Source organism: Pituophis catenifer, unplaced genomic scaffold (assembly GCF_029215685.1).
Source record: "Pituophis catenifer annectens isolate HBS135680 unplaced genomic scaffold, rPitCat1.0.hap2 SCAF_1, whole genome shotgun sequence".
Taxonomy (NCBI): Eukaryota; Metazoa; Chordata; class Lepidosauria; order Squamata; family Colubridae; genus Pituophis; species Pituophis catenifer.
Window position 1 is genome coordinate 25,751,013 of NW_027256881.1, and position 25,943 is coordinate 25,776,955.

Sequence of the window (25,943 nt, forward strand, 5' to 3'; positions counted from 1 at the left end):
GCTGGGGCCAAATTGTGACCTCAACAAGCAGCAACTGCTCTATCCTTTGATCATTTAACTAAGCTTTTCATTGTAGCTGACCAGATATTCATTTTCTGCATGATTGGGCCAGGAATAGAGGAAGTAATGCAATTCACAACTCCTTCCCCAAATGAATGTTAGAGGATTTCTTTCTTTTTCTCCAAAAAAGAAAACAAAAAGCAATAGGAGAAAGTCGTGCATTACGACTAGTCTTGTATAATCATAATATTTCTGCCTGATCAACTGAGCCAAAAAAAAAAAGGAAAGTATACTTAGGAGCAGATGCTATTGTAAGCAGGGCACTACTTAAGGGTAAGACTTACAACTACCGTGTAAGTTCCAATATACTTTTAAATAAAAATCATGTTTATGATGCATGAGCCAGGAGAGCTTGACATGAAATGATTTTCAGGCTGTGGTGGGGCAGTGGTTAGAATGCAGTATTGCAAACTAATTCTGCCGACTGCCAGCAGTTTGATTCTCACCGGCTCAAGGTTGACTCAGCCTTCCATCCTTCTGAGGTCGGTAAAATGAGGACCCAGACTGTTGGGGGCAAGAGGCTGACTCTGTAAACCGTTTAGAGAGGGCTGTAAAAGCACTGTGAAGCGGTATATAAGTCTCAGTGCTATTGCTTGATCTCTGAATCTAAAGAAGAGAAAAGTGCTCCATAATCTGAACTGGTCAAACAAGTTTCATGAGATTATGGAAGGAACTACATGAGTGACATCAGATTTGTAGAATACCAAGTAGAACACTTTCCCCACAACTGTAATCACATGGAGAGTGGTGAACAGTGGTGGGTTTCAAATTTTTTTACTACCGGTTCTGTGGGTGTGGCTTGGTGGGTGTGGCATGGCTTGATGGGCATGGCAGGGGAAGGATACTGTAAAATCTCCATTCCCACCCCACTCCAGGGGAAGGTTACTGCAAAGTCCCCATTTCCTCCCAATCAGCTGGGAATTGTGAGGCAGAGAATAGATGGGGGTGGGGCCAGTCAGAATTTTTACTACCGGTTCTCCAAACTTCTCAAAATTTCCGCTACCAGTTCTCCAGAACTGGTCAGAACCTGCTGAAATCTGGTGGTGAACTCATACAAAGTTCCATTGCTCCCAGATCTGATAGATGATTGTCATCTCTTGTTTTAGTTCTGAGGAACAGTAGACAAATTAAGAGCATGCTTTCAAATCTGAGGTGAGGTTGGGGGAATTGGATATTTGTTCTATCGTCGATGCTACTTCTATACATGTGAAAGCCACTGCAGCTTCTGAATAATCTTCAGCTAAGAAGTAATTTCTTAGCTTTTTGTTTATCATGTATTTAAAATGAGCCCTCAGTTAAAACAAAGCAGGTCTGTATTTTATTCGGGTCTATATCAGGTCTGTATAAAGAACTTCAGTATTACAAAGTTTAAAAAATAAAATTAAACTTGAAACTAAATACATCTTTAACATTTATTTCTCCCCCAATTTTAGTAAAAAAAAAAAAGGACAGATGGCAGGAAAGGCTGTTCATAACTGTTCTGGATTCTGCTGCAGTTGTAATATAAGCCAAATCCCATCTTCTACGCTGCAGTTAATAAACAGAAGGGCATTTTTATAGCAAGGTATCTAGATAGAATTAATCGGGTCTCCTTAACTTTGGCTCCTATAAACAGTGGTTCTTATCATCTTCGTTTCAAGAGAGAGAGAATAGCACGCCTACCTGTTGAGTCACTCACAAATCAAAGGCGGGCAACTGCAGACATGGTTTTCAAGCTTGCACCCCGACCTTGTAACCCCAAATCCTTGGTTTAGGCTTCTCTCTCTTCAGAAGGCTAAAGAGAGCAGGGTGTGTGAAGTTTGGCAGGATAAAGTCTAGAATTTCTGCAGGAATTTGAGGACCAGGTCCTGCAGCTTCACCCTAAGCGACTCGTCATTCTCACACATGATGTGCGTCGAATCTTCTTCAATGCGGATTAGAGTTTCCACATCCTGGAATAGCACCAGATGCCCTTTCGGGGTATCTTCCACTTTGATGTCGCTGAAGCCATGCTGTAGCCACCACGGACAAGAAGAAGAAGAAAAAAAACAATCCGCCCCAAATAGGAGCTATTTAAAACCCTCCATCTGATAAGCATCTGGTTAATATTAGTCTGTGCCATATGTTGTTTAGGAATATGAATTATATCTTTACATATGTATTCAAAATAGACAAATCACCACATTTCTTCTTTTTCTTTGTCCTACTTGCTGCAGTCCAACATTCAGTAGGCTCTTTAACAGCCTTCTTAATTTTGCATCCTTCAAGTGCGCTAGCAAAGAACTCCTCTATGTTTTTTTTTCCCCTGGTTGGCACATGGCTGGCTAGAGGATTTGGCACTTGCAGTCCAATATATCTGGAAGATGATACGGGTGGCACCAGGCTGGCAAAGGCTGCTCTTATTTTTTTTTAAAGGAGCAAAACCCAGGGTAAGGCTATGTAAACTGATGTGGTTTGATGCTCAATGGCTCCTGCTCAATTATGTGGGACAAGGTAAGCAACAAACAAGTTAAAATTGCCTCTTTCTTTTAGAAATGAGGCTCAGAAAGGATAAGGTTAATAAACCATGACCTTTGTAGCTCTGTTGGAATTCTTAGGAGAACAGTGAAATAAATGCTTTAAAAATAAACACTGATCAACAGGACCAGCTTCTTAGCATTAGATGCTTAGCCAATCGACCAGGTTTTTTCTATTAGTATTCCCTTTTACCTTTTCCAGAGTCTGTACCAGTTGGTCTACTGGGATAGAGCCACTTAGGAGAGGTTTGGTAGGCTTGAGTTCTGGCACGTCATCCGTTACTCTCTTCCTCTTTTTGCCAGGCTGAGGCTGGGGAGGTTTTGGCGGGAGCTATCAATAAAAGAAGATTGGAGATGAAAAAGGTAAAGAGCATCTACGTAGCTAAAGCTTTACACCAAAGCCTTCTACTAGTCTGCAAGCCTCAAGAGGCCTGGGAACAGATACCCTCAGCCAACCAAGCATTGGGGAGTCAACCTCTTATGAATGGTCAAGCCATTTAATCAAGACAGCCGTGCCCATCATATATAACATATAGACGTCTTAAGGCATAAATATTTGTGGATCATATAAAAACAAGCAGTGGGCAAGGAGTTTGCCAACCCCTGGTCTAGGATATAAAATCTGTCTAGAGGTACATCAACAAAACTTCTGAATACTTGTTTGCAGAAGGGGGCTAGTGTTTTTTTTTCTCTTTTTCTTTCATACATTAAATTATTTCCTTCTCCTTGCCTTCCTTTTGTTTTTCCTTCTGTCCCGTTGCCTATCCTTACTCTTAATCCTCTCCACATCTTTCTGTCCAATCTCTGTTATCTATCTTTCAAAGAAGCATCCACTTAATTATTAATTTGTTTTAATTGAATATGAGCAATCATTATACACTACCATTGGTTTCAAGTATTGTCTAATCTATCAGTTTTGCCCAGACTTTTTTTTTCTTTTTTGCACAATAGCAGTATAAGGCTTATATACCAGTGGTGGGTTCCTCCCGGTTCCACCGAGCCGGTAGTGGTGACAATATGATGTCACTGAACCGGTTCTGCCCCTCCGCTCCCCCTCGCATTATTCTTACCTTTTATTTGGTCCCACCCCCAATCTATTGCTGCCTCCTGAGTCCCAGCTGATCGGCTAGAGGGGAAAAAACTGTTTAAACTCTTGCCGTGGGGCTTCAAAGGGCCGCCCTACAGCTGATCAGTGTTAAAAGAAAACAAATGAGTAGACCGATGCCTGCAAAAATACATGAGTAGACCAGTGCCTGCAAAAATAAATGGGTAGACCAGTGCCTGCAAAAATACATGAGTAGACTGGTACAGCTTTGCAAGCAGTTAACAGCCTGGTAGACCAGTACCTCTGCTAAATCCTAAAGAATTGTCACATGACCATCAAGCCATGCCCACAAAATAAGCCACACCCACAGAACCGGTAGTAAAAAAAATTTAGAACCCACCCCTGTTATATACATATCTAAAAGCGAGCAGGTTTATCATGTAAATTGGAGACAGAGTTCCACAGCAATATAGTTGCTAAAGAAGTGGCTTGGGTGATCTAAAATAAAAAAGGAAGAGGGGTCAGACTTGCCTATCGTTCACTGGGAGATTTCCAAAAAGAATCCCAGGTGTTGGCTAGACTGGAAAACCAACAAATTTTCATGGGGGGGGGGACACTTTTCTAGAAAAACAAGATGAACATCAATCAAAAAGATTAAAATAAAAAAAGCTAAAGAGTTCCCTGTCCAGTTATGTCTGACTCTGAGGCCCGGTGCTCATCTCCGTTTCTTGGCCAAGGGAGCTGGCATTGTCCAAAGACAATTTCCAGGGTCATGTGGCCAGAATGGCTATACGCCAAAGGCGCACAGAACACGGTTTTCTTCCCAGCAAAGTGTTACCTATTTATCTACGTGCATTTGCATGCTTTTGGACTGCTAGGTGGGCAGAAACTGAGGCAGGAATGGGAACTCACCCCATTACCCGGAGCTCGGGTCTCAAACCTGTGCTGTCAGCTCTCCAGATGACAAGCTCAGTGTCTTTAACCACTGGGCCATCACACCTCTTTGAACAAGGCAAATCGTGCCCCTATGAACTGGCAAATCTTTGGAATCCTCCACTTCCCCCCAGCTTTCATGCATGACCACCCCACAGCACTAGTCACATCATACCTGGAGCACATGCTTGTTGTCTTTAGTGTGCAAAACAGCACTAACAGTTGCCAAGGAAATACCTGGTTTCATCTCGGTGGGTACCAGTGAATCTGCAAGCTGAAGCAAAAGATGAGTTAAAAATAAGCCAGAGCATTTTCCTTGATGGAGAAAAAAAAGTTTAGCACAGCTGGCCTGGTAGTTTAGAAAGAAAAATTCTGAACATGAATACAATATGACCGTCTTTCCCAATACAAAATCCTTCAAATGTTTGGAGTTACAATTGTCAATGTTCCCCAGCTAGCATAGCCAATTGCATTAGGTTTCTAAAATCACACGTGACATGGTGAAAGTGGTCAGAAGGAATTTTTCTTTTCTTCCTCATAGTTTAGGACTTGGGCAATGGGTCAATAGAACTAATTAGCAGTTTTATATAATCAATATAAGCAGCTAAAGAGAAAGAGACCCTCATATCTATGAAACTAGTTAAATGTACAGTGATGACCACTGGTCCTGTTGGCCTTAAAAATATAGACTTTAATAGAATATGGGGCTTCATAATTGGGAATTCTAGACATCTCTGATGTAATAGAGGATCTTCAAGCTTGCAGTAGATGGACATTACAGAATATATTAAATATATTTGCTATACTAAATTTAATTAATATATAAACCTCTATGGTCAAAGGCAATATATCTGAAAATATTTCAGTGGGGTACCTATCTTCAGCCCTGTGCTCTTCAACACTTTTATAAATGATTTAGAGGAAATAAATGAGATGCGCAGTAAATGCACAAATTACACAAAGCTGTGGGTGTTGGTGGGATTGTTTATACTTTCAAAGAGACACTGAAGATTCAAAAGGATCTTGATGGACTTGAATGTTGGGCCGTATCCAACAAATTGCTCCAATGTAAAAAATGTTACATTTCATGCACTTTGGTAAGAAAAACTAGATCCACAAGTACAAAAAAAGTAATAGTTGGCTTGGCAGTAGAACTTGTGAAATGGAACTGGCTGTCCTGGCAGATCACAGATGAAGCATGATCCAGTGGTGTGCTGCAAACTGCTAAAGAGCCAAATAAATCCTGGTTTACATCAAAAGACTTAAAATGTAGAGATCTAATCTATAATGTGCTGGTCAGGCTGTCGCTAGAATATTGTGTCTAGTTTTTGTTTGCACAATACAAGAAGGATGTTGAGGATCTGGAAAGATTCAGAGAAGATCAACAAAAACAGTGAAGGGCTTCAAAGCTAAATCCTATGAACTGGGTTAAAAGAACTGCGGCATGTTTAGCATGAAGAAGAGAAGGCTAAAGGGATACTTGATAGCTGTCTTCTAATATTTGAAGGACTGCCATAGGGGAGAAGGTGTGAATTTATTTTTGGTAGTGTCCAAGGGTAGAAAAAAAACCCAATGGTGGAAACTTTATAGGAAGAGATCCAAATCTACAATAAAGAAGAACGTCTTAACTATCAGAGCTATGAAGCCGTGAAACAGTCTTTCCCTTGAGTTGTGGGTCCTTCATTACTAGAGTCCCAAAGGTGCTTTCTCAAGAGGCAACTGGACTTTCCCGTTTTTCTTTGAAGACATTTCTCATCCAGTTGCCTCTTGGAAAAGCACCTTTGGGACAATCATGATCCAGATGACCGAGAATCTCCCATGTTCATTACTAGAGGTTTTTAAACAAAGTCTGGATAACATTTGGGATTATTTGAGTATTCCTGCTCTGGGAAGGGAGTTAGACTGGAAGACCTTCCAATCTTTCCAACCCATGATTCTATTAAAAAAACCTTTGCTAGGGAGATGTTGTTGGTTTCCTGCTCCATTTGTGGATTTCCCAAGAGAAGATGGTTGGCCAAAGTGGGCACAAAGATGTTGAATTGAGACAGCCCCTTTCTGATCGAATTACTGCAACAAGCACATTGTTGGAACACCTGAATGACTAGGTTGGGGACTGAGCTTTCTGGAGAAAATCTGTGTGGCAATTTCAACTTGATAGTACATCAATCAAGCAATTCAGCTTCCCTTTCTAACCTTTTCGTTGAATCTATCTGAGTCTCCACTATTTAAAGATTCCTGCAGCTACACCATGCATTACAAACCATATTAGTATTCAAACTATGTATCGGAAAAAATAAAAAACACCTTTCTGAGAGTATCATAAAAAAGGTGAAGATCCTAAACAGCAGCTGTGATGACTGTCTTCAATAAAAATGTGATGTGCCTCAGGGCCTCCAACGCACTTACACCCCAATAAATAAATCTATTAACAGCCAGGAAAATTCCTCCCTAAAGCAAGGAGAGTAAAAGACAGTTGGCTTCTTGCTTTATTTTATTTATATGGGCTGAGTTTTATTTATATAAAATATAAATCCTTTCCTGGACCGAGATGACCTTCGCACAGTCACTCATGCCCTGGTTACTTCCCGCTTGGATTACTGCAATTCCCTCTACATGGGCCTGCCCCTGAGATGCACCCGGAGACTCCAGCTGATCCAGAATGCAGCTGCACGGGTTGTTATGGGAGCCCCTCGTTACTCCCATATAACACCCCTCCTGCGTGAGCTGCACTGGTTACCAGTGGTTCTCTGGGTCCACTTCAAGGTACTAGTCCTCACCTATAAGGCCCTTCATGACTTAGGTCCGGGATATTTGCATGACCTTCTCCTGCCTGCCTCTCACCGTCCTGTTCGCTCACATAGGGCCGCTCTTCTCAGGGTTCCGACGGCGAGCCAATGTCACCTTGCTGTGCCCAGGGGTAGGGCGTTCTCTGTGGGTGGTCCCACCCTCTGAAATGAATTACCTACTGAGCTCCGGACGGCTCCTGATCTCTGTTCCTTCCGTCGGGACTTGAAGACTTGGCTTTTCAAACAAATAGGCTGAGACTGATTCCGGGCTTTATTATTTACTACTAATTAATTATTTGGATTAAATTATGATTTTATTGTACTTGTTTCTTAACTTGTGTTCGCCGCCCTGAGTCCTTCGGGAAAATGGCGGAATATAAATACATGTAATAAATAAAATAAATATATATATATTAGATCAACAGATAGAAGGCAAATTTACTTTAGCTGCATGAGTTTCTAACTAATCTTCACTTTTGCCATTCCTACACCTACCCAAAATGATACAGGGAGAAAGAGAACATGGGCCACTAAAATATGGACCTTGACAATATTGGCCTAGGCCCTAGGGCAGTGATGGGAAACCTATGGCACTGGTGCCAGAGGTGGCATGCAGCACCCTCTCTGTGGGCACGTGAGCCATCACCACAGCTCAGCTCCACCGCGCATGTGTGTGCACCTCCCATGGGCCAGCTGGTCTTCGGGTCACTGCCGTGCATGCAGGGGGGGCGGGGTGCATGTGGGGGGCACATGTGCATGTACGGGGGTGGGGTGCATGTACGGGGGTGGGGCACATGCATGGAGGGGCAGGGCACATGCAGGGTTCGTGCGCATGCAGGGACGGGGCGCATGCAGGGGGCGCACATTGCATTTGGGGGTTCGCACGCACATGCGTGCATTCGCGCACACACGCTTTGGGCACTTGGTCCAGAAAAGATTCACCATCACTGCCCTAGGGGATTAGCGGCTTCAAGGCACTGCTTCCTTTTCTATGCCACGATGGAGTATGTTTAAGGAGCTGGACCAAAGCAAGGCCTAGAAGTTTTTTCTTGGCCACTGAAACTCACTGTATGACTTTGGGCGGATAACTCTCTCCTGGTCCAGCCTACCTCTCAATGGTTGTTCTGGAGAAAACTGGGAAGATGAAGAATTATATATGTTGCCTTGAGTTCCTGGATAAAAGATTGGATATACTGTATATCCACTCATAAATAAAAATAAGTAAGTAACCAACATTATAAAGGAGAATATGTGTAGCTCAAGGTTGAAATGAGGGGTCCTTGGCTCTCTTTGAGCTTGGTTGTTTTCTTGCAGATGTTTCATTACCCATTCATCAGTTGTTACCTAGTTTGGGTAATGAAACATCTGCAAGAAAACAACCAAGCTCAGAGAGCATCAAGGTCCCCTCAATAACCAACTTTCTTCTACCGCTAGCATTAGAAAGAAGGTTCCTGTTTCCTGTTTTTAAGAATGAAAACAAGAAACCCAAGTTGACTAGAGCTCTTGCCAATCATCTACTAGGCCAGTTAAGGCAGAAAACATCTGGGGCTACAAAATAACCTCTCCCCCACTACCAAGGGAATCGTCTTGAGATGACCCATTCTGCACCTTGGAAAAGCTTAGTGAACATGCCTCATTCCAGGTTCCAGAGACTCAAAGTGAACTCTGGGTCTCCTGAGAGATACAATTTCTTTTCCCCGGAGAGGACCTGCTGTGTTGGTAGTGAATGTTAAAGAGAAATGTAGGAGGAGAGGAGGAATGAAGAGGTCTTTCATTAAGGCAAATTGTCACCATCCAGTTCAGTGGATTCCGTCAGAAGCAGCTGAATCCAGTCTCAGGAAGTTTAGCAGGCATGATTACCCCCTTTGCTTTTATTACTGAAGCAGGAAGCGTGGTGGGGAGGTTTTTCATTTAACAGCTTTTCATCCTGGATGTCATTAAAGCCATTTTGGTGCTGGAGGGGCTGTAACGAGCCTCAAGGGGTTTCTTGAAACATTTTAGAGACGAAGTTGGGAGCCACCTTCACCTATTTGCAGAATTCTCATAAACCCATAGAAGTTCATTTCCCAAGGACACATTTTAAAGGACTGATGTCAAAGAAGGCAGATCCAGAACTACAGACCACGTTAGAAGGCAAAGTGATCACAATCCGCCTTTAAATGATGGCACACTCACCAGGGCGCTTTCTGTCTTACTGCAGGGGCTCAATGCCGCTGCACTGTCATGTGTGGCAAATCCGGCATTACAGCCTTAGCCAGAAGCCTTTTTACTTCTTGTGAGCCATGCTGCTTTTAATGCAAGGTTAGGGGGCATTATATCCTCCAGAAATGGAAGTTATAATCCCTGGTCAGCTCTATTTGAAGACCGCACTAGGTGAACGGGAGCTAAGAGACAAATGAAGAACTCAAGTCAGGGGTGAAATTCAGCAGGTTCTGACAGGTTCTGGAGAACTGGTAGCGGAAATTTTGAGTATTTCGGAGAACTGGCAAATACCACCTCTGGCTGGGCCCAGAGTAGGGTGGGAATGGAGATTTTGCAATATCCTTCTCCCAGGAGTGGGGAGGGAATGGGGATTTTGCAGTATCCTTCCCCTGGAGTGGGGTGGGAATGGAAATTTTGCAGTATCCTTCCCCTGGAGTGGGGTGGGAATGGAGATTTTGCAGTATCCTTCCCCTGGAGTGGGGTGGGAATGGAGATTTTGCAGTATCCTTCCCCTGCCATGCCCAAGCCACGCCCACCAAGCCACACCACGCCCACCAAGCCACGTCCACAGAACTGGTAGTAAAAAAAATTGAATTTCACCACTGACTCAAGTGTCCTCCAGCCAGCACAGATAATGGCTGGGACTGCAAAGGTAATATCAGGTGAACCTAGAGAAGCAAGGCTGGCATTCCCAGCTGCTGATTTCTTTGATGTTTGGGGGTTTTTTTTAACAAAAAAAAAGGTAGGTCTATGGTAAAAAAAGGTAATCTATGGTAGGTCTTTTTAACAAAAAAGACCTACCATAGATGTATTAACAAATCATGTACATTTAGCTTTTTTGGCAAAAAAACCCCCAACGGATGAAAGAAACAGGTCTGTGAAATCCTCCTGCTGAATATTTTGTCATCATCACATATTTGGCTAGGCGGGGGGAGCTCCAGGGATGACAGAAATCACAAAGAACCTACCACTGCAGGAGAGATTTTAAGAAAACTTGAGTGGGAAAGGGACAAAATTTGTTGGGTAATTGCTGTGCTTAAGTTCTAAACCGGGGGTGTTAAACTCGCGGCCCGTGGGCCGGATGTGTCACACGCTGGCCACGCCCACACCCAATTCAACGAAAGGGGAAAGAGTTGCGGTATGTCATGTGATGACGTGAGTTTGACACCCCTGATCTACGCAAATGAGAAATTGTCCTTGGATTTAACGCTCGAGATATTAGAATCTTTCAAGCAAATTTAAATCAAAAGATTTGAGAATTAAGTGCGTGAACACGAACCGCGATCCAGAGAAACCTAGCAGAATCCCTCTCTATGGGACAACTTTATTCAATATACTGCCATCAACAACAATCACAATGCTCTATCTTAGCAGAATCTGATTAATATTCCCACTTTAAGAGCTCACTGAGACACTGCAACTGGCACAATCCTTTCCCCACTTAAAAGACACTCCTGGACTCCAGCTGCTGTTCAGGCTAATGGGCTCTTGGCATGCAAATCAGAGCTCCCTCTTCAATTGAATGGGGGCGTCTGGGGGCGGGGGCAGGAGGAATGGGGGAAGCCAGTATTTGTTCGGGAAGCAGCTTAATTGTACATGCCAGAGTGGCTTGTGGCTTTGTGCTGAGTTTTACATTCTATACTAAACGGTGATGCTTTGAGCTGCACTAAGGAGGGAGGTTCTTACCACCTTAGGTGGTTTCTTTCTAAAATGCTCGGCTTGCGATAGGTTTTTCCGTGTTTCAGAACAGAACACATCCTTTTCTTTCAGGAGCACCTGTTGTATTTGAGGCTTTCAACAAGGCTGGATACATGACTTGACCCCCCCCTATCACCAATGCACACCCCCAATGTATTGTTGTGCCCGACTGCTGTGAAAAACAAATTACACAGAGGAAGGGCTCCCTCTTCAGGCTTTGATGCGCTCAACTTATGGGAAGAAATGGACGCTAATTGGCAGATGGCGATGCCAGGCACCTGGGATGCAAGGATGGGGACCAAAACTGATTCTGACTGGCAGAAATGGGTACCAGAGGAACTGAAACTAGCACTTTGGGCTTTGGATCACAGTGAAACTACCTATGTTATAACACGTTTTATATTCTGCCCTTGAAAAACACACAGACGCACAACCCAATAAGTGGTAATCAAGTCTTTGCAATCCAGAACAAGGTATCAATTCCACAGCGTACTAGTCTTGAAAATTTTCTTGCCTGCTCTCCCATTATTTCTGCTCAACTGATAGTTGAAGAAAAGACCACACGCTCGGGGTTTCAGTCTGATATCAAACAGAAATGTACATGGAAAATCCGATGGCCTGGACACAAAATCTAGGAAAGGCTTTGTTGCATCAGACAGAAGCCACTTGAGCTCAGTAGCATCTTCTTTCCAGCAGCACAGATAGAAGTTGGTTAGGAGGATAATAGCTTTCCTTTGTTTTGCCTCCCCAGTGTTCAATATCATGAAATGTAAGTTTCTAGGAGACTGACCGATTTAACCACGATGGAAAATGGAAGCATTTCTGAGAAATAATACTAGCCCCAAAGTCATAGAGTAGAAACATCCAATTTTCAATACTTGAATATACAGCCCACAAACATTAGAAGTCTTTATCCCCTCCCTTTTGTAAAACAAAGCTGGATCAAATGAAAAAAACCCTACAATTATGTATCCCAGATAGGGTAGTCAGATGCCAATTCAGAATGAAATATAGAAGCCCCCCCTCTTGTCTATTCTGTTTGTTATTTTTCATGGACTATTGTTTTTATAATACACTGACAAATGTTATGCCCGTCACAGAATTTTCAATTTTTCCGAAATACACATCCTCCATTTATACCAAAGTATCAGTTCTCATTTATAAACTCCCATCTAATTCAAGTGTTATTTGATAAAAGGCATTGATCAATGTGGAACACTATATTATAGGACAACTACCATGTTTTCCCGAAAAGAAGACCCACCCAAAAAATAAGCCCTAGCCTGATTTTTTACCATGCTCCTAATATAAGCCCTAACCCACCCATCCCAAAATAAGCCTGTTAAAGTCGACATCAGCTGGTGTGTGTATGTATGTGTGTGTAGCACCAGAACTCTGATCACTGGAAGGGGGTGTAATTGGAAGAATGGAATAGCACAATTAGCACATCATCAAACAAGATTTCAGACATGGCAATCAACTAACAAAGAAACACAAGAAGGATTCAAAAGAGCTTCAAACCAATCACTAGGAAATAATTTATTTACCCTAATTAGTTGTCCAAAATGGAGTTCTCATGCACAATAGCAAAGCTAATAGGAACCTTAAACAAAATATTGATATTTTCTATTTTCTTCCACCTCAATTAAAACTGGACAATGTGTTAAATATTTCTGTATATATCCTGTAAGAGAGAGGTCCTTTATTTTATTTTATTTTTTGGCTGGTAGCTATGCTTGGAATATTGACATTGTGCCTAGGTTGTATAGCTGCCATAAAAAATGGGCTAGGCCATTGGTGGAATGATTAGCCATGATCATTTAGCTAGTCTCCAAACCAGGGGTCGGCAACCTTAAACACTCAAAGAGCCACTTGGACCTGTTTCCTACAGAAAAAAAAAACACACCGGGAACCACAAAACCTGGGTGGGCATGGCCAACTTGATGTCACTCACTCCCACCCAGTCACCCAGTCCCACCCAGCCACAAAACCATTCTCTATGTCTCTCTTCCCCCTCCCTATCTCCCCCTCTCTCCCCCCTCTTTCTGTATCTTTGTGTCTGTCCCTCTTCCTATCTTCCGCTCTGTCCCTCCCCCCGTGTCTCTCTCCCTCTGTATCTCTCTCTCTCCCTCTCTTCCCCTCTCTCACCTGCTCTCTATGTCTCTCTCTCTCTCTCTCTCTCTCTCTCTCTCTCTCTCTCTCTCTGTATATGTGTGTGTGTGTGTGTGTGTCTCTCTCTCTCTCTCTCCCCCCTCCCTTCAGCCGACTGTCCTTCTCCTTCCCCCCTTCTCTTGTAACTCCCTGTCTGGGAGCAAAGTGCAGCAAAGGCCCGTGTGGGGTGGGCAGTTGCTCACTTCAGGAGGATCTTAACAGGACACGGCTTCTCTCCTGTACTAATGCTCCGGTCATCGCCTTGCCATGTCATCGCCCACCCCCGGCAGTTCTTTAGCCGAGCGCAGAGGGAGAGAGAGAGAACACGCATGTGTCTTTCCTGAGGGAGTAATTTCAACTGTGTTGAGGCAGCCTTTGCTTCCTGCCGCTTCGGGCTGGAGTCCAAAAAAGAAATGAGGGGCGGGGCCAACCAGTGATGGGACAAGGAGCTGCATCAGAGGACCCAAAAAGCTGCTTGTGGCTCTGGAGCCGTGGGTTGCTGACCCATGCTCCAAACAAACCATCCCGGTGGGAATGGTCATTGTAAGGGCAGCAAGAAAATTACCCAAAGGCACATTGGTGCATGTAGCCAACACACTGGTAATCTCAAGGTGGAATCTGTTACAAAACTAAGTCGGAGCACTGATGCAAGTAACCCAATTTTGCTTACTAGAACTGAAAGGTTCTAGAAAGTTTGCTAGAAGAGAAAGACATATAACAGACTTTTTCCCCCTGCAAAATATGACCTCATTTCAGCAACATCAATAGCAACAGCTATTGGTCTTTGTTCTCAAGAAAATCTGAACAAAACATATCTGTGTCTTGCTGACACCAGTTACAGTATGTCAATCAACAACATCTTGGTGCTCTATTCATGCACTTCACCCATTGCTTCAAGGCCTTTCACTCCCCCTCCCCAAACAATCCTGAAGAGCTCTCTTATCAGTCCCTTCATGAGCCCACCTTTCATTCCTCACCTCTGGGGTGATTTCAATCTTCTCATAACGGCGTTTGAATGGAAGAGTTAGCACCTCTGCTCTACGGTAGGACATGGGTGGAGGCAAGCAGTCAACCATCAAATCTGTGCGATGGGATTGGGTTGGAGGAGGCTGAGTATATTGCTCAGGACAAACCACATGGAGAGGCTGTTAAGAAAACAAGGAAAGCACTCCTGAGATTTTCAGTAAGATACAGTGCAGTTTCAAAGTGTGAAAAAAAGTTTTTCACACACTTTTTTCAAGATTAATTAATTAAGAATATATGCTAACTCCCAATGACTCCATATACAGTTTATATATTGTATGTAGAAGGAGGTGTTATTTCCAAGGCTTTGCCTAATAAAACTTACAGAAACTAAAAAATAGCATGTCAGGGAGAAAATGTCCAGACCAGTCTGTTTTCTGCTTGGAAAGGAATGAAATAAAATAATAAAATAGGACATATTTCCCCCCTTCCATCACCACCCCCTCAAAAGTCCAGCCTACAAATTCAACCATTACAGGACCATAAGCCAAGACCTGAGTCTTGTGACAGAAAAGCTATTCTGGGAAGATCTGCAGATGGGTGAATTTCAAATCCCAGAGTTTTTCACCTTACGGGATCATTACTGAGAATTCTTGGAGGAAATGTCCATGAATCTGGGGAAAACTAGAAAAAGTTGATTATACTGAAAAACTGAAAGAAATGGTAGCTTGTCTCAAGATTTCAGATCAGTTCATGTAAGGTTTATATTACAGTTAAACTTGAAGTACACCATTGGGTAATGCAAATGTAGATATATTGTAAATTGTTATCACTTATATTGTGACACCATTACACAAATGATACCAAAATTACATCATTTAGATAATGATGTCATCACACAAATAACATAAATGGATACCAATCATACCATTATGCAACTTCCAACTGTATTTTGTCCATTGTATGTGGCTCCCGTTGAGCTGAGATGTGGAAAACTGGGGTTTTATTGTACTACTACAGTTCTGGTAAGACACTATGCTTTAAGGAATATAATATTCGAAAGATGCAGCTGTCTCATAATGACCTGCTAAATTCTGGGGGGCCCTGAGGACTATACTTTAACATGATGATGCTAAGTGGGTGAGAACAAGTCATACAGACATGACAGCAGTATTCCAATATCTCAGGGGCTGCCACAAAGAAGAGGGAGTCAAGCTATTCTCCAAAGCACCTCAGGGCAGGACAAGAAGCAATGGGTGGAAACTAATCAAGGAGAGAAGCAACTTAGAACTAAGGAGAAATTTCCTGACAGTTAGAACAATTAATCAGTGGAACAACTTGCCTGCAGAAGTTGTGAATGCTCCAACACTGGAAGTTTCTAAGAAGATGATAGATAACCATTTGTCTGAAGTGGAGGGTTGGACTAGAAGACCTCCAAGGTCCCTTCCAACTCTGTTATTCTGTTTTTTCTTTATGGTTGCGTTTTTTTCCAACTACTGTTAAAATTATTTTAGAACTTACCATGTCCCATATGTTCCTCATCTCAAAACGGCAATCAGCCACATGGTTGATTTTGGACAATTGCACTGACAAACATAAATGACAAGGAGCCCTAGAGGGCTGGAAAAATGGGGTCAGGCCAACCTAGATTGGAGGTTGGAATGTTTTCTGCTTTTGTAATACAAGTCTGTATTATAGGAGGACGAATGTCAGTTACATGCTCAACAAAACTTCACATAATGCAGTCTGGCAAAAATCCAGTTTCTAAAAAGATATTAGCCTCTTTGGAAGTCTTCAAATATAGTTAATAATAATGTTTTGGGATTTTCTTCACTGAGCAATAAATTGACATAAAGAATATTTCTAGGCACATCTGCAAAAGCAGAGGTTTTCATTAAAATGATGTTAAAATTAAAATGACGAAAGCAACCCTGGACCATTGCAACATAAACTCTACCACAAGAACACATTTACAAAAGGGATGGAATTTGTGTCCTGGTGGTGTGGCACTGCTTTCATCATTTCTCCAATGCTTGAACCTCTCCCCTTCGCCCCCCACAGGTGCCTCAGTTCTATCATATATAGCAGAATAAATTTTGGGGGCACCTATACTTGGGTTAAGTATAATTTGGACTTGCAGTAAGCAAATTAAGATGAGTAAATTTGATTACCTGTACTTCTTTGAGTAGTTTGGACACCTGGATAAAATTCAGCCTGGTGTCTATAGGACAATAGATGCACTTCATGGCCAGTGGCTGGTAGGGGGCCAATGCATCCAGGTAAGAGAAGTCAGGCTCTGTAAACAGGAGAGGGAAGAGGGAGAAAGAAAGAAAGAAAGAAAGAAACCTAGTGTTTAATGTTATGCCAAAACTTTGTCAAACCACACACTCCTCTATAGGACTAGGGACTTTGATTTAAACCAGAAAACAGGGACTATATGGCTTGGGGACATCTTAATGATCAAGATTTCAAGTCCTGAGACAAAGAGGATGCGTAGAATAAACAAAGGCAAGGCAAATAAAGAGGAGTATAAGAATCAATTTTGTGTAGTAGCTAAAGGCACTGAGCTACACGGCAGGAGACAGTGAGTACTAATTCCACTTTATGCCTGAAGCTAGTTGGGTGATTTAGGGCCAGTCAATCTCATTCAACATAGGAAGAAGACAAGGGCAACCCTCTTCTGAAAACGTTGTTAAGAAAATTCAGTGTGGGTCACCAGGAATCAAGTTTGACTCAAAGATACCCAAAAGAAAAAGAGGGCTGGTGACAGGGCTTATGCATTCATGGAAAAGGAGAAAGTGTTGGCATTACTCAAAGCCTTTGTTGATCTAAACAGTCAAATTCTGACAACTGAATACAGATGCACGAGGGAATAAACCACATTGATACCGAGCTTCCCTGGACTGGATGGTTGTGCCTGCTAGCATCAGTTTTCTTTCCCACAATGCCCCAGAGCAATGCTATAGCAGGATCTTGGGAGAAATTTACATTTAGAGATTCCTGCATATTTGCTCAGGGATTTTACTACCATCTTCTTTATTATGAATCTGTCAACTCTCCAACACATTATTTTAAGTAATTTAATTTTCCCTTCTTCGCACTCATCACAGGCTCCTGATTTGAATGAAATCACTTTGACAGAAGAATTCAACAGGGGAAAGCTTTAGCCAAGACGCATCTACCGTGTTTCCCCAAAATAAAACCCAACAGGAAAGTAAGCCCTAGTATGATTTTTCAGGATGCTCGTAATATAAGACCTACCCCAAAAATAAGCTCTGGTTAAGATCATCAGCTAGATCAGTGATGACGAACCTTTTAGTCACCGAGTGCCTAAACTGGAAGGCGTGCGTGCACATGCGGGCACACACAAGCACCAGAAACCCAACGAGCAGCTGGCTGGCGCACATGCGTGCCTCAGAAACTTGACGACCAGCTGGCCGGCATGCATGCACACATCGGAAACCCAACGACCAGCTGGCTGAGCTGGGGTGACAGCGTGCATGTCCACAGAGACAGCTCTGTGTGCCACCTCTGGCACGCGTGCCATAGGTTCGCCATCACGGAGCTAGACAGACGTATTCAGTACCGTCTTTCCCCGAAAATAAGATCTAACTGGGAAATAAGCCCTAATGCATCTTTTGGAGCAAAAATTAATATATATAATGACCCAGTCTTATTTTCAGGGAAACACAGGTACCTCCCAACATTTTCAAACAAAGTCCAGAAGCAGTACAACTATTCCCATTAAGAATTAAAGTTTCTTGTCATCTGGCTTTTACAACAGCTTTGTTAATTGAAGTTGCCATCTGATCCATAATTCTTCTACAACATGGTGCCTTCCAGATATTTTGGATTACAATTCCCATCATCCATATGGGAAGAGGCAAGGTGAGGAAAGTTATTGGATGGACTGATTCTCAGGCAATTCCCACCAAATGTTTTGGGACCTAATTCTGAGTAGCCACAAATAGGATTGTCCCATAATAGTTGGGCCTGAAAATTGGATTATCATCAGATTTATATATTAAATCTACTTCCACCGCAGTGCTTGTCTAAAAAGTAAGGAGCTGTATAACACTATAAAAACAGGGCTTCTACTGTATCTTCAAATTTAACATAAATAAATAAAAAGGTGCTCTTATTCAAGGACTTCAAGGGAAAAGATATCTAGTTCAGCTTATCTCTATCTGTTGACATCCCTCAACATGACATACTGAATCACAATTCCCATTACCAACACATCATACGAAAGATACCACGGTAGGGAAGGCTAATCTAGTTATTTTCAGATAATCAATAGAAAATTATAACAATTAGTCTCATGTAGAACGACAGTAGCAATTCATCTAGAAGAATTATCACTTCTTTCCTATTGGAAATTTAATCAAGATGCAATGGCAAGAGGTCGGGGGGGGGGATGGACAGATGAGGAAACTATGTCTTGCATTTAATTAAATTTTCTATTAAACCAGAGTCAGATTTGAAATAGTTCATTCTGCAACACCGAAATTGAATTTAAAAGAAAGTACTCCTTAAACAGTTCCCTATCTTTGAAAGAAAACGTTGATACAATAGACAGCAATATTTCTTCATAGCTTTCCAACGTATAAATAGAAAGTTGTGGGCTTCAGCCCAACATATTTTTCCGAAGTTACTTTAGCAGCCCTGTTTCAACTTCAGTATTAAGTTATGTAAACTGAAGTAGGAAGTCTTTTCTCTGCGTTATAGCAAAAACCTAAAGTCCTGTGGGAAAATCCAGAATGGCCAGGCTGTCTGGGACAGTTCCCACATATCTAGACGTAACTACAGACAAGATATTTTAAGTAAAGCAGAAAAAAACAATTTCTGAGAACCCACGTAGGACATTTAACTGGCTAATGTTGAACTCCAAGTGCTGGACTGATTTATTTTGGGTCTCATTCAGCAAACCTGCTTTTTCTTGAACACACTGTCACAAAACATGATTTGTGGGTCTGCCCATGGAGATGGTTCTAAAGTGTCGCTTTCAGCCAGAAGGATGCCAACATTTTAATTAGTTGTTCAAACTTGATCAATTTCAGAAGAACTTTATTAGCTACTCATTTCCCTTTCAGGCCCAATTAAAACTGCTGCTCTTTATTTTTAAGACCCCATTTACTTTCCATAATGATAAAATGTCTCCGTAAAACCATATTGGTTTTTATTGGAAGTGAAGTCTCTGTGGGCTTGGTAAAAAGATGATGCATACAGTCTGTGAATTACTTACCCAGGTCCACACGTTAGAAATACAGCTCTGTTTTGCTATTAATTACATTCGAAATCATACCTGTAAATATAACGGTGTTGAGACTGGATTTCCCCCACAGTTCCATGAAATGCACCACATCGCCAAACCGAAGCGAGGGATGACCAGTGAACACCACACAAGGCTGCTTGAAGTCATTACTAAAATCTCCATGGATGCTGGGGTAATGCTTCAGTTTGTTTGACTGGATGAGCTGGTATTCAGAAGGAGGAAGATGGTTATTTGCCTTTTTCAGTGGCTGTTAAACTGGCTCTACACTAATGGTGAAATCTGAACCGGTTTACTACCAATTCGTTGATGGTGCTTGTGCCAAATGCGCACTGTGTGCGTGCGCAGTGCGCACCAAAAGGAAGCTTGGGAAAGTAAGTAGAACAGCGCACCAGGGGGGTGATCAGCTGTGGCGCGTGTGGGAACCTTTTTAAAAACTTTTTAAAAGAATTTTTTTACTACTGGCTCGGGCAAATAGGTAATAAAAATGTTTTAAAAAAGTAAAAAAAAGATTTCGACGATTGCGCGGCACAGCTGTGATTGTCGGAGCCTTTTTTTTTACTTTTTAAAAGCATTTTTTACTACCTATTCACCCAAGTCGGTAGTAAAAAAAATGCTAAAAAAGTTAAAAAAAAAAAAGTTCAGACGATCGCGTGTCGCTCAGCTGATTGTTGGAACTTTTTTTTTTCATTTTTTATTACCAGTTCAGCGAACCAGTAGCATTTTTTACTACCAGTTCGGGTGAACCGGCCCGAACCGGTAGCATTTCACCCCTGCTCTCCACCCTCCAGCCTCTGTTCCCAGAGGATTAAAAATGGAATTTGTGCAGTGTTTGTACATATTTACAAGATATACATCGGGTATATTTCACATTTAAATTGCAAAAAATAAGCATACCCTGACATCATAATTTTATCCTATTATTTAACCATTCGTTAACACTGCACTTCTGATTTTAGTAGAGATTTGATGTTTTTAATTACAAAACTAATAAAGTATATTTAAAAAATAAATAAATAAAAATGGAATTTGGTTCTGCTTCTCAGTTTTCCAGCTAAGACCATGTGGTTGTAATATCTGATCTTACAAGATTTAGTTTATAAATAAAGTAACATAGCATGTAAAGGTAAAGGTTCCCCTCGCACATATGTGCTAGTCGTTCCCGACTCCAGGGGGCGGTGCTCATCTCCATTTCAAAGCCAAAGAGCCAATGCTGTCCGAAGACGTCTCCGTGGTCTTGTGGCCGGCATGACTAAACACCAAAGGCGCACAGAACGCTGTTATCTTCCCACCAAAGGTGGCCCTTATTTTTCTACTTGCATTTTTTTTACGTGCTTTCGAACTGCTAGGTTGGCAGAAGCTGGGACAAGAAACGGGACCTCATACCGTTACGCGGCACTAGGGATTCAAACTGGATAACTGCCGACCTTTCGATCAACAACCTCAGCATCTTAGCCACTGAGCCACCGTGTCCCCAATAACATAGCAATATTGTAGGCTATAGACTCCGTGGCTCCCATACAGAGAAAGAAAGTGCAGCTTCCAAGTCAAATATGGTTCTTGTCTTCTGAGCATTTCTTCCAGCAATGAAACCTGTAAGGTCAGCAGGCAATTGTAGGAGATGAATAAATTCCTTTGTAAGAATTTCACCTCTAGAGAGCAGAGATAAAGGGCTCTGTAAGCAGGTCTTGCCACAGCCCAAAAATGTGGGGCTTTTGCCTTGGTGTTGTTAATGGATTATTTTCCTTGACAAGAACGACTTAATAATAATCCATTAAATAAATGTGTGCAGACTTTTGAAAAGATATTCAATTTCTTCTTGTTTCCTATTGATGGCAGGAAAAGAAGCTGCTTCAAGGATACCTTTTACACTATATTGACCAAAATCTCCAGGGGCTGGAGATGGAAAAACAAAAACTCAAAACAAAAACCAAATACATTTTCTAAGCTTAAAGTGCAGCATTCAAAACAAGGGCATTCTCCAACCGCTTGCTTTTTCTTTCATATAAAGTGAATGCAGTTTGGAAGGTCAATAAGTACAGGTGTAAACTGCAGAAATCTATGAGGCTACTCTTTAAAAAATAAGAGGGAACATATTGCGTTGATTTGAATTGGCAATTCCAAGCCAGTCTTCTCCCAGTTTCACAACTGGTAAAGAAGGAGCTGTAGTGGACCTTCTCTATCTCCCCAGCTTCCCTCACATAGTTTACAGCTTAAAAGGACTTTTATTGTAGCCTATACTGTTACAATAAATTATGAAGCCCTGTTATTTATGGGTTTGGGCACAAGAGACATGAAGCCATCTACTAAAAAAGGCAACTGCGTCACTGTTTGGATTTGGTGGCTACAGTGCCTCAGATAGAAAGTCCATACAGAGAGTGGTAAGGACAGCCGAGAAGATCATAGGAAGCTTGCTTTCAGTTATTCAGGATATTGCTTATAAGCACTATGTGCTTAGAGCTCAAAGCATTGTTAGAGACCCCACACACCCACTTCATAGTCTGTTTCTGTTGCTCCCCTCTGGGAGGAGGTGTCAAAGTATTTCTAGCAGGACTTCCACATTCTGTATCAGCTTTGTTCCCTATGTCACCTGTCTGGTAAACTCGCAAGATTTGTTTCTCTCGCCATGTCCATGTGTACATCCAAACTAAACTGTGTTGTTTCTCCATGTCATATAATATATGTGGGTATATGCATAATTACGTATGTATATATTTAGTCATGTTTATGTAGTGTATATTAGAGGTGGAGGCCCTTTGAGAGCTGTATGCAACAAAATTTCATTTTAATGTATGCCGAATATCTACATTCAAAGTGACAATAAAGTTATTCTAAGTCTAAGTCTAACAAAATGAAATGACATTAGCTTTCCATAGCTTTAGACTTAAAAACGACACCCACTTCAGCCACATCTGGAATGCAGAAACCACTGAATAAGTCCTCATTAATGAACATCCACTCATTTATCCCAGAAAACCACCATGGGAAGGTTACATTGTTCTAAATTACTTATAAATTGGGCTTAAGAGTTAGGGGGTCTTCTTTTTATAAAACATAAAACCCACAGAATAGAAAAGGGCCAGTCATCAAATCTCCTCTTCAATGCAGAAATCCAAACTCACAACACCTGGGCTGCCTGCCTCAACTCAACCATAATTCCAAGAAAAAGCAGCCTCAGAAATTATCTGGGTCTGCAGACCATGAAGGATTACAGTTAGCCAATGGAAGCAAGACTAAGCACTTGGTCTCTGAATGATATGCCAGGGATGCAGTCTAAGAAATAGGGGTGGCCAGGACAAAAATGAAACTTAATTAAAATTAAATTAAAACTAAATAGCTTAACAAGCTTATGTATGCACTCCCTTTCTGTCATCTAAGTTCACAACTAATCAATAATTTTGCAATTGGAGGGGGGGGTCACAGCCCTAGGATCAGTGGTGGGTTGCCTCCGGTTCGCACCGGTTCTATAGAACCGGTAGTAAAGCTGGCGGGAGGCCCCGCCCACTGACCTTGATGTAATAAAAATGCTTCTGCGCTTGCACAGAAGAGCGTGTGAGCGCGTGCACGAGCAAAGTGAGCACACGTGCGCGGCCCCGTTGCGAACCGGTAGTAAAGTTAAGTAGAATCCACCCCTGCCTAGGATCCAATAGTCCTATTCAGCTAAAGAGGATATCTCTATCCTTTCTCATTTTAAATGAATGAAATGAAAGCTCTGCACATTTAGGGAAACCAACTTACCTCTGCATGAGGAAAGGGAGGTTCTGGTAGGTATACTTTTGTCTGCTTGTTGTGACATAACCTAAAGTTGAAAGGAGAGAGCAAAACAATCCAGAATTGTATGTCTGTCTGGTCACACATAGCAAGTAACTGCTGCCACCTACTGCCCAGCTCTTCAGCCAAAGTTTGGTGGCAGCAACAGCAAAATAGTTAAATAAACCTGGAACCTTCTCTAGGATCCTACTGGAATAGAGGCACAACAAGACATCTGGGGGTGCTTTGAAAACTGACAATGTAATCACAGTATATCCCTTCATGGGCATCGGTCCTGGACATTTATGTCATAATAAACCAGTATGTCTTGAAGGGATTAAAATGACTCTTTGGGGTTTTTTTCCTGTATCAGACTCAGATGCTTCCCCTTCTGTTGATTATTTATAGAGAAAGTGCAGCTATAGAAGAAAGAGACACCAGCTACTATGGGGAAAGAATTTCTGGGAGCAATCTGGTTGACTACCAGTTCACTAATTGGCTTTCGTTCAGGAATCTCATGGATCAAAAATCAAGAGGATGATTGTTGAAATAGCACTGACATAGTTTTGAATCCATCGCATGGATTATATGTGAATAATAAATAAGGCACCCAGCATTTTTCTACAACCATTGGCTCAGAAAAATATGAAAATACTTCTGAATGTACAGAACCAGAGTGGACAACCTACTGCCTGGGTTGCTCCCTTTTATAGGTTTCTAAAGTCACTGGAATAGGTGGGCTCAAACTTTTGGATGAAGGCAGTGGTGGGATTCAAATAATTTAACAACTGGTTTTTTATTTATTTATTTATTTATTTTGATTTATATGCCGCCCTTCTCCGGAGACTCAGGGCGGCTTACAATGCGTTAAGCAATAGCCTTCATACTTTTGTATATTTTTATACAAAGTCAGCTTATTGCCCCCACAAACCGGGTCCTCATTTTACTTACCTTAGAAAGGATGGAAGGCTGAGTCAACCTTGAGCCTGGTGAGAATTGAAATCGCAGTAATTGCAGGCAGTTGGAAACTAAATACTACCTTTAACAGTAGCATTAGTCTGCTGCGCCACATCAGGGTTCTCTGCCCTAATGACCAGCTGGGTGGGCGTGGCCATGGTGGGCATGGCCAGGGGGTGTGACAGGCAGCACTCGCCTCCTGCACTTCCTGGGAGCCAAAAGGGGGCGCGTGGGGACTCCTGGAAGGGGCGAGGCAGGAAGGGGTGGAGCCAGCCAGCAATTTAACTACCGATTCGCCCAAACCAGCCCAAACCAGCTGAATCCAACCATTGGATGAAGGATGTTTAAGGACAAAACCCTAAAGGCTTAAAACTCCATTTCACGACCCCCCACCCCAAAAAAAGAGCCTTGAATACCTCCTCCCCAGGCCAGAGTGATTTTTCCCATTTCTCAGAAACATATTAAAAAATGAAGTGCCCCACCAAAGTCTTGAATCTCTTTGCTGATAAACAGAAGCCGCTGTCACCTACCATTCAGCGAAGATCTGGGAAAACTCAAGAGAGCTGTTTGCCACAGGTGAAATGAAGTAAAAGAGGATGTTGGAAAGTCCGGCGGAATCAATGTACTGATAGAGACACTCCAAAAGATCGTAGATCACTCCAGAGGGGTAGCAAGGGACCAGCACGTTCCCTCCATTTCGAACTGTAAGAGCTTAACAAAGGCACAAGGCAATAAAAAATAATAATAAGATATATAGTTCCAATAGTGTCCAATGAAGAAAACTCACAAACATGGCATAATGGAGGCAGCTGTCCCTGTGGTTTCTCCTCAACATGAAGATACTGAAGTATATTGTTTCTGAACACAGGGGTTTCATTAATTGGCTATAAAGCAAACAAGCATTGACAGACTCCCCTGAATTTAGAAAAAGACAGTTATGTCCACAGTTATTAAGTTCACATATTTTCCATGCATTGTGCAAAGTTCTCTCTTTTCTGGGAACAGAACCAGCGCTTCATGCTGGTCCATTTCATTAATAATACTAGAGTTCTGCATTTATTCATTTTTTGGCTTTATATATTAGTAATCCTGAAAACTGCATTTTTCCCATTTTTTCCCAGATGTTTTCAGAAGCCTTTTATGCCTACACCCCACTTCTATATTCTATGCATGGCTACTCCCAAGATTTCAAGTCTGCATAAACTAAGGTTATCTCTTTGTTTATTAGTTAATTAAAGCATCTACTTTTTCTCTTCAAAACAAAGGTTTTCTTGGAGAAGTCACAATAAAAACTGAAAATCTAACTATAAAAGTAACGAACAACCCCCCCCCCCCAATTTTTCCTGTAAAAGGTGTAGAAAACAGTATAACTAATGCAGCTGGTTAATAAAAACAAAATTATAAATCAGGTGTTGCTGACTTTTGGGGCGACTGGGAACATAAAATAATTTTGAGAGTATGTTATAGACATATTATGGCTGTCATGAGAGGCAGGATCAGACATAAAATACCCCATGGTGGGTATATTTCCAGAGAAAGCAATAGGCAATTATTTTCATTTTTCAGGATGGCTCCAATATAAATAAAAATTGTGCTTGAGGTTTGATGGTCTTGCTTTGTAGTTTGCTAGT

At 41.9% G+C, this 25,943-nt stretch overlaps 1 protein-coding gene across 1 annotated transcript in view; it reads right to left on the bottom strand.

Moving 5' to 3' along the window:
- Positions 1 to 1,389: 1,389 nt before the first annotated feature.
- The window catches only part of INTS9 (integrator complex subunit 9), an 82,668-nt gene continuing 58,114 nt past the window's right edge, over positions 1,390 to 25,943 (bottom strand). Inside the window, exons 10-17 of the mRNA XM_070947239.1 lie at positions 24,843 to 25,023; positions 23,344 to 23,404; positions 19,639 to 19,810; positions 16,505 to 16,629; positions 14,348 to 14,515; positions 4,709 to 4,807; positions 2,749 to 2,886; positions 1,390 to 2,051 (exon numbers count right to left, since the gene is read on the bottom strand). Coding sequence (XP_070803340.1) covers positions 1,875 to 2,051; positions 2,749 to 2,886; positions 4,709 to 4,807; positions 14,348 to 14,515; positions 16,505 to 16,629; positions 19,639 to 19,810; positions 23,344 to 23,404; positions 24,843 to 25,023 — 1,121 coding nt within the window. The 3' untranslated portion in view covers positions 1,390 to 1,874. The remainder of the gene's footprint in view (positions 2,052 to 2,748; positions 2,887 to 4,708; positions 4,808 to 14,347; positions 14,516 to 16,504; positions 16,630 to 19,638; positions 19,811 to 23,343; positions 23,405 to 24,842; positions 25,024 to 25,943) is intronic.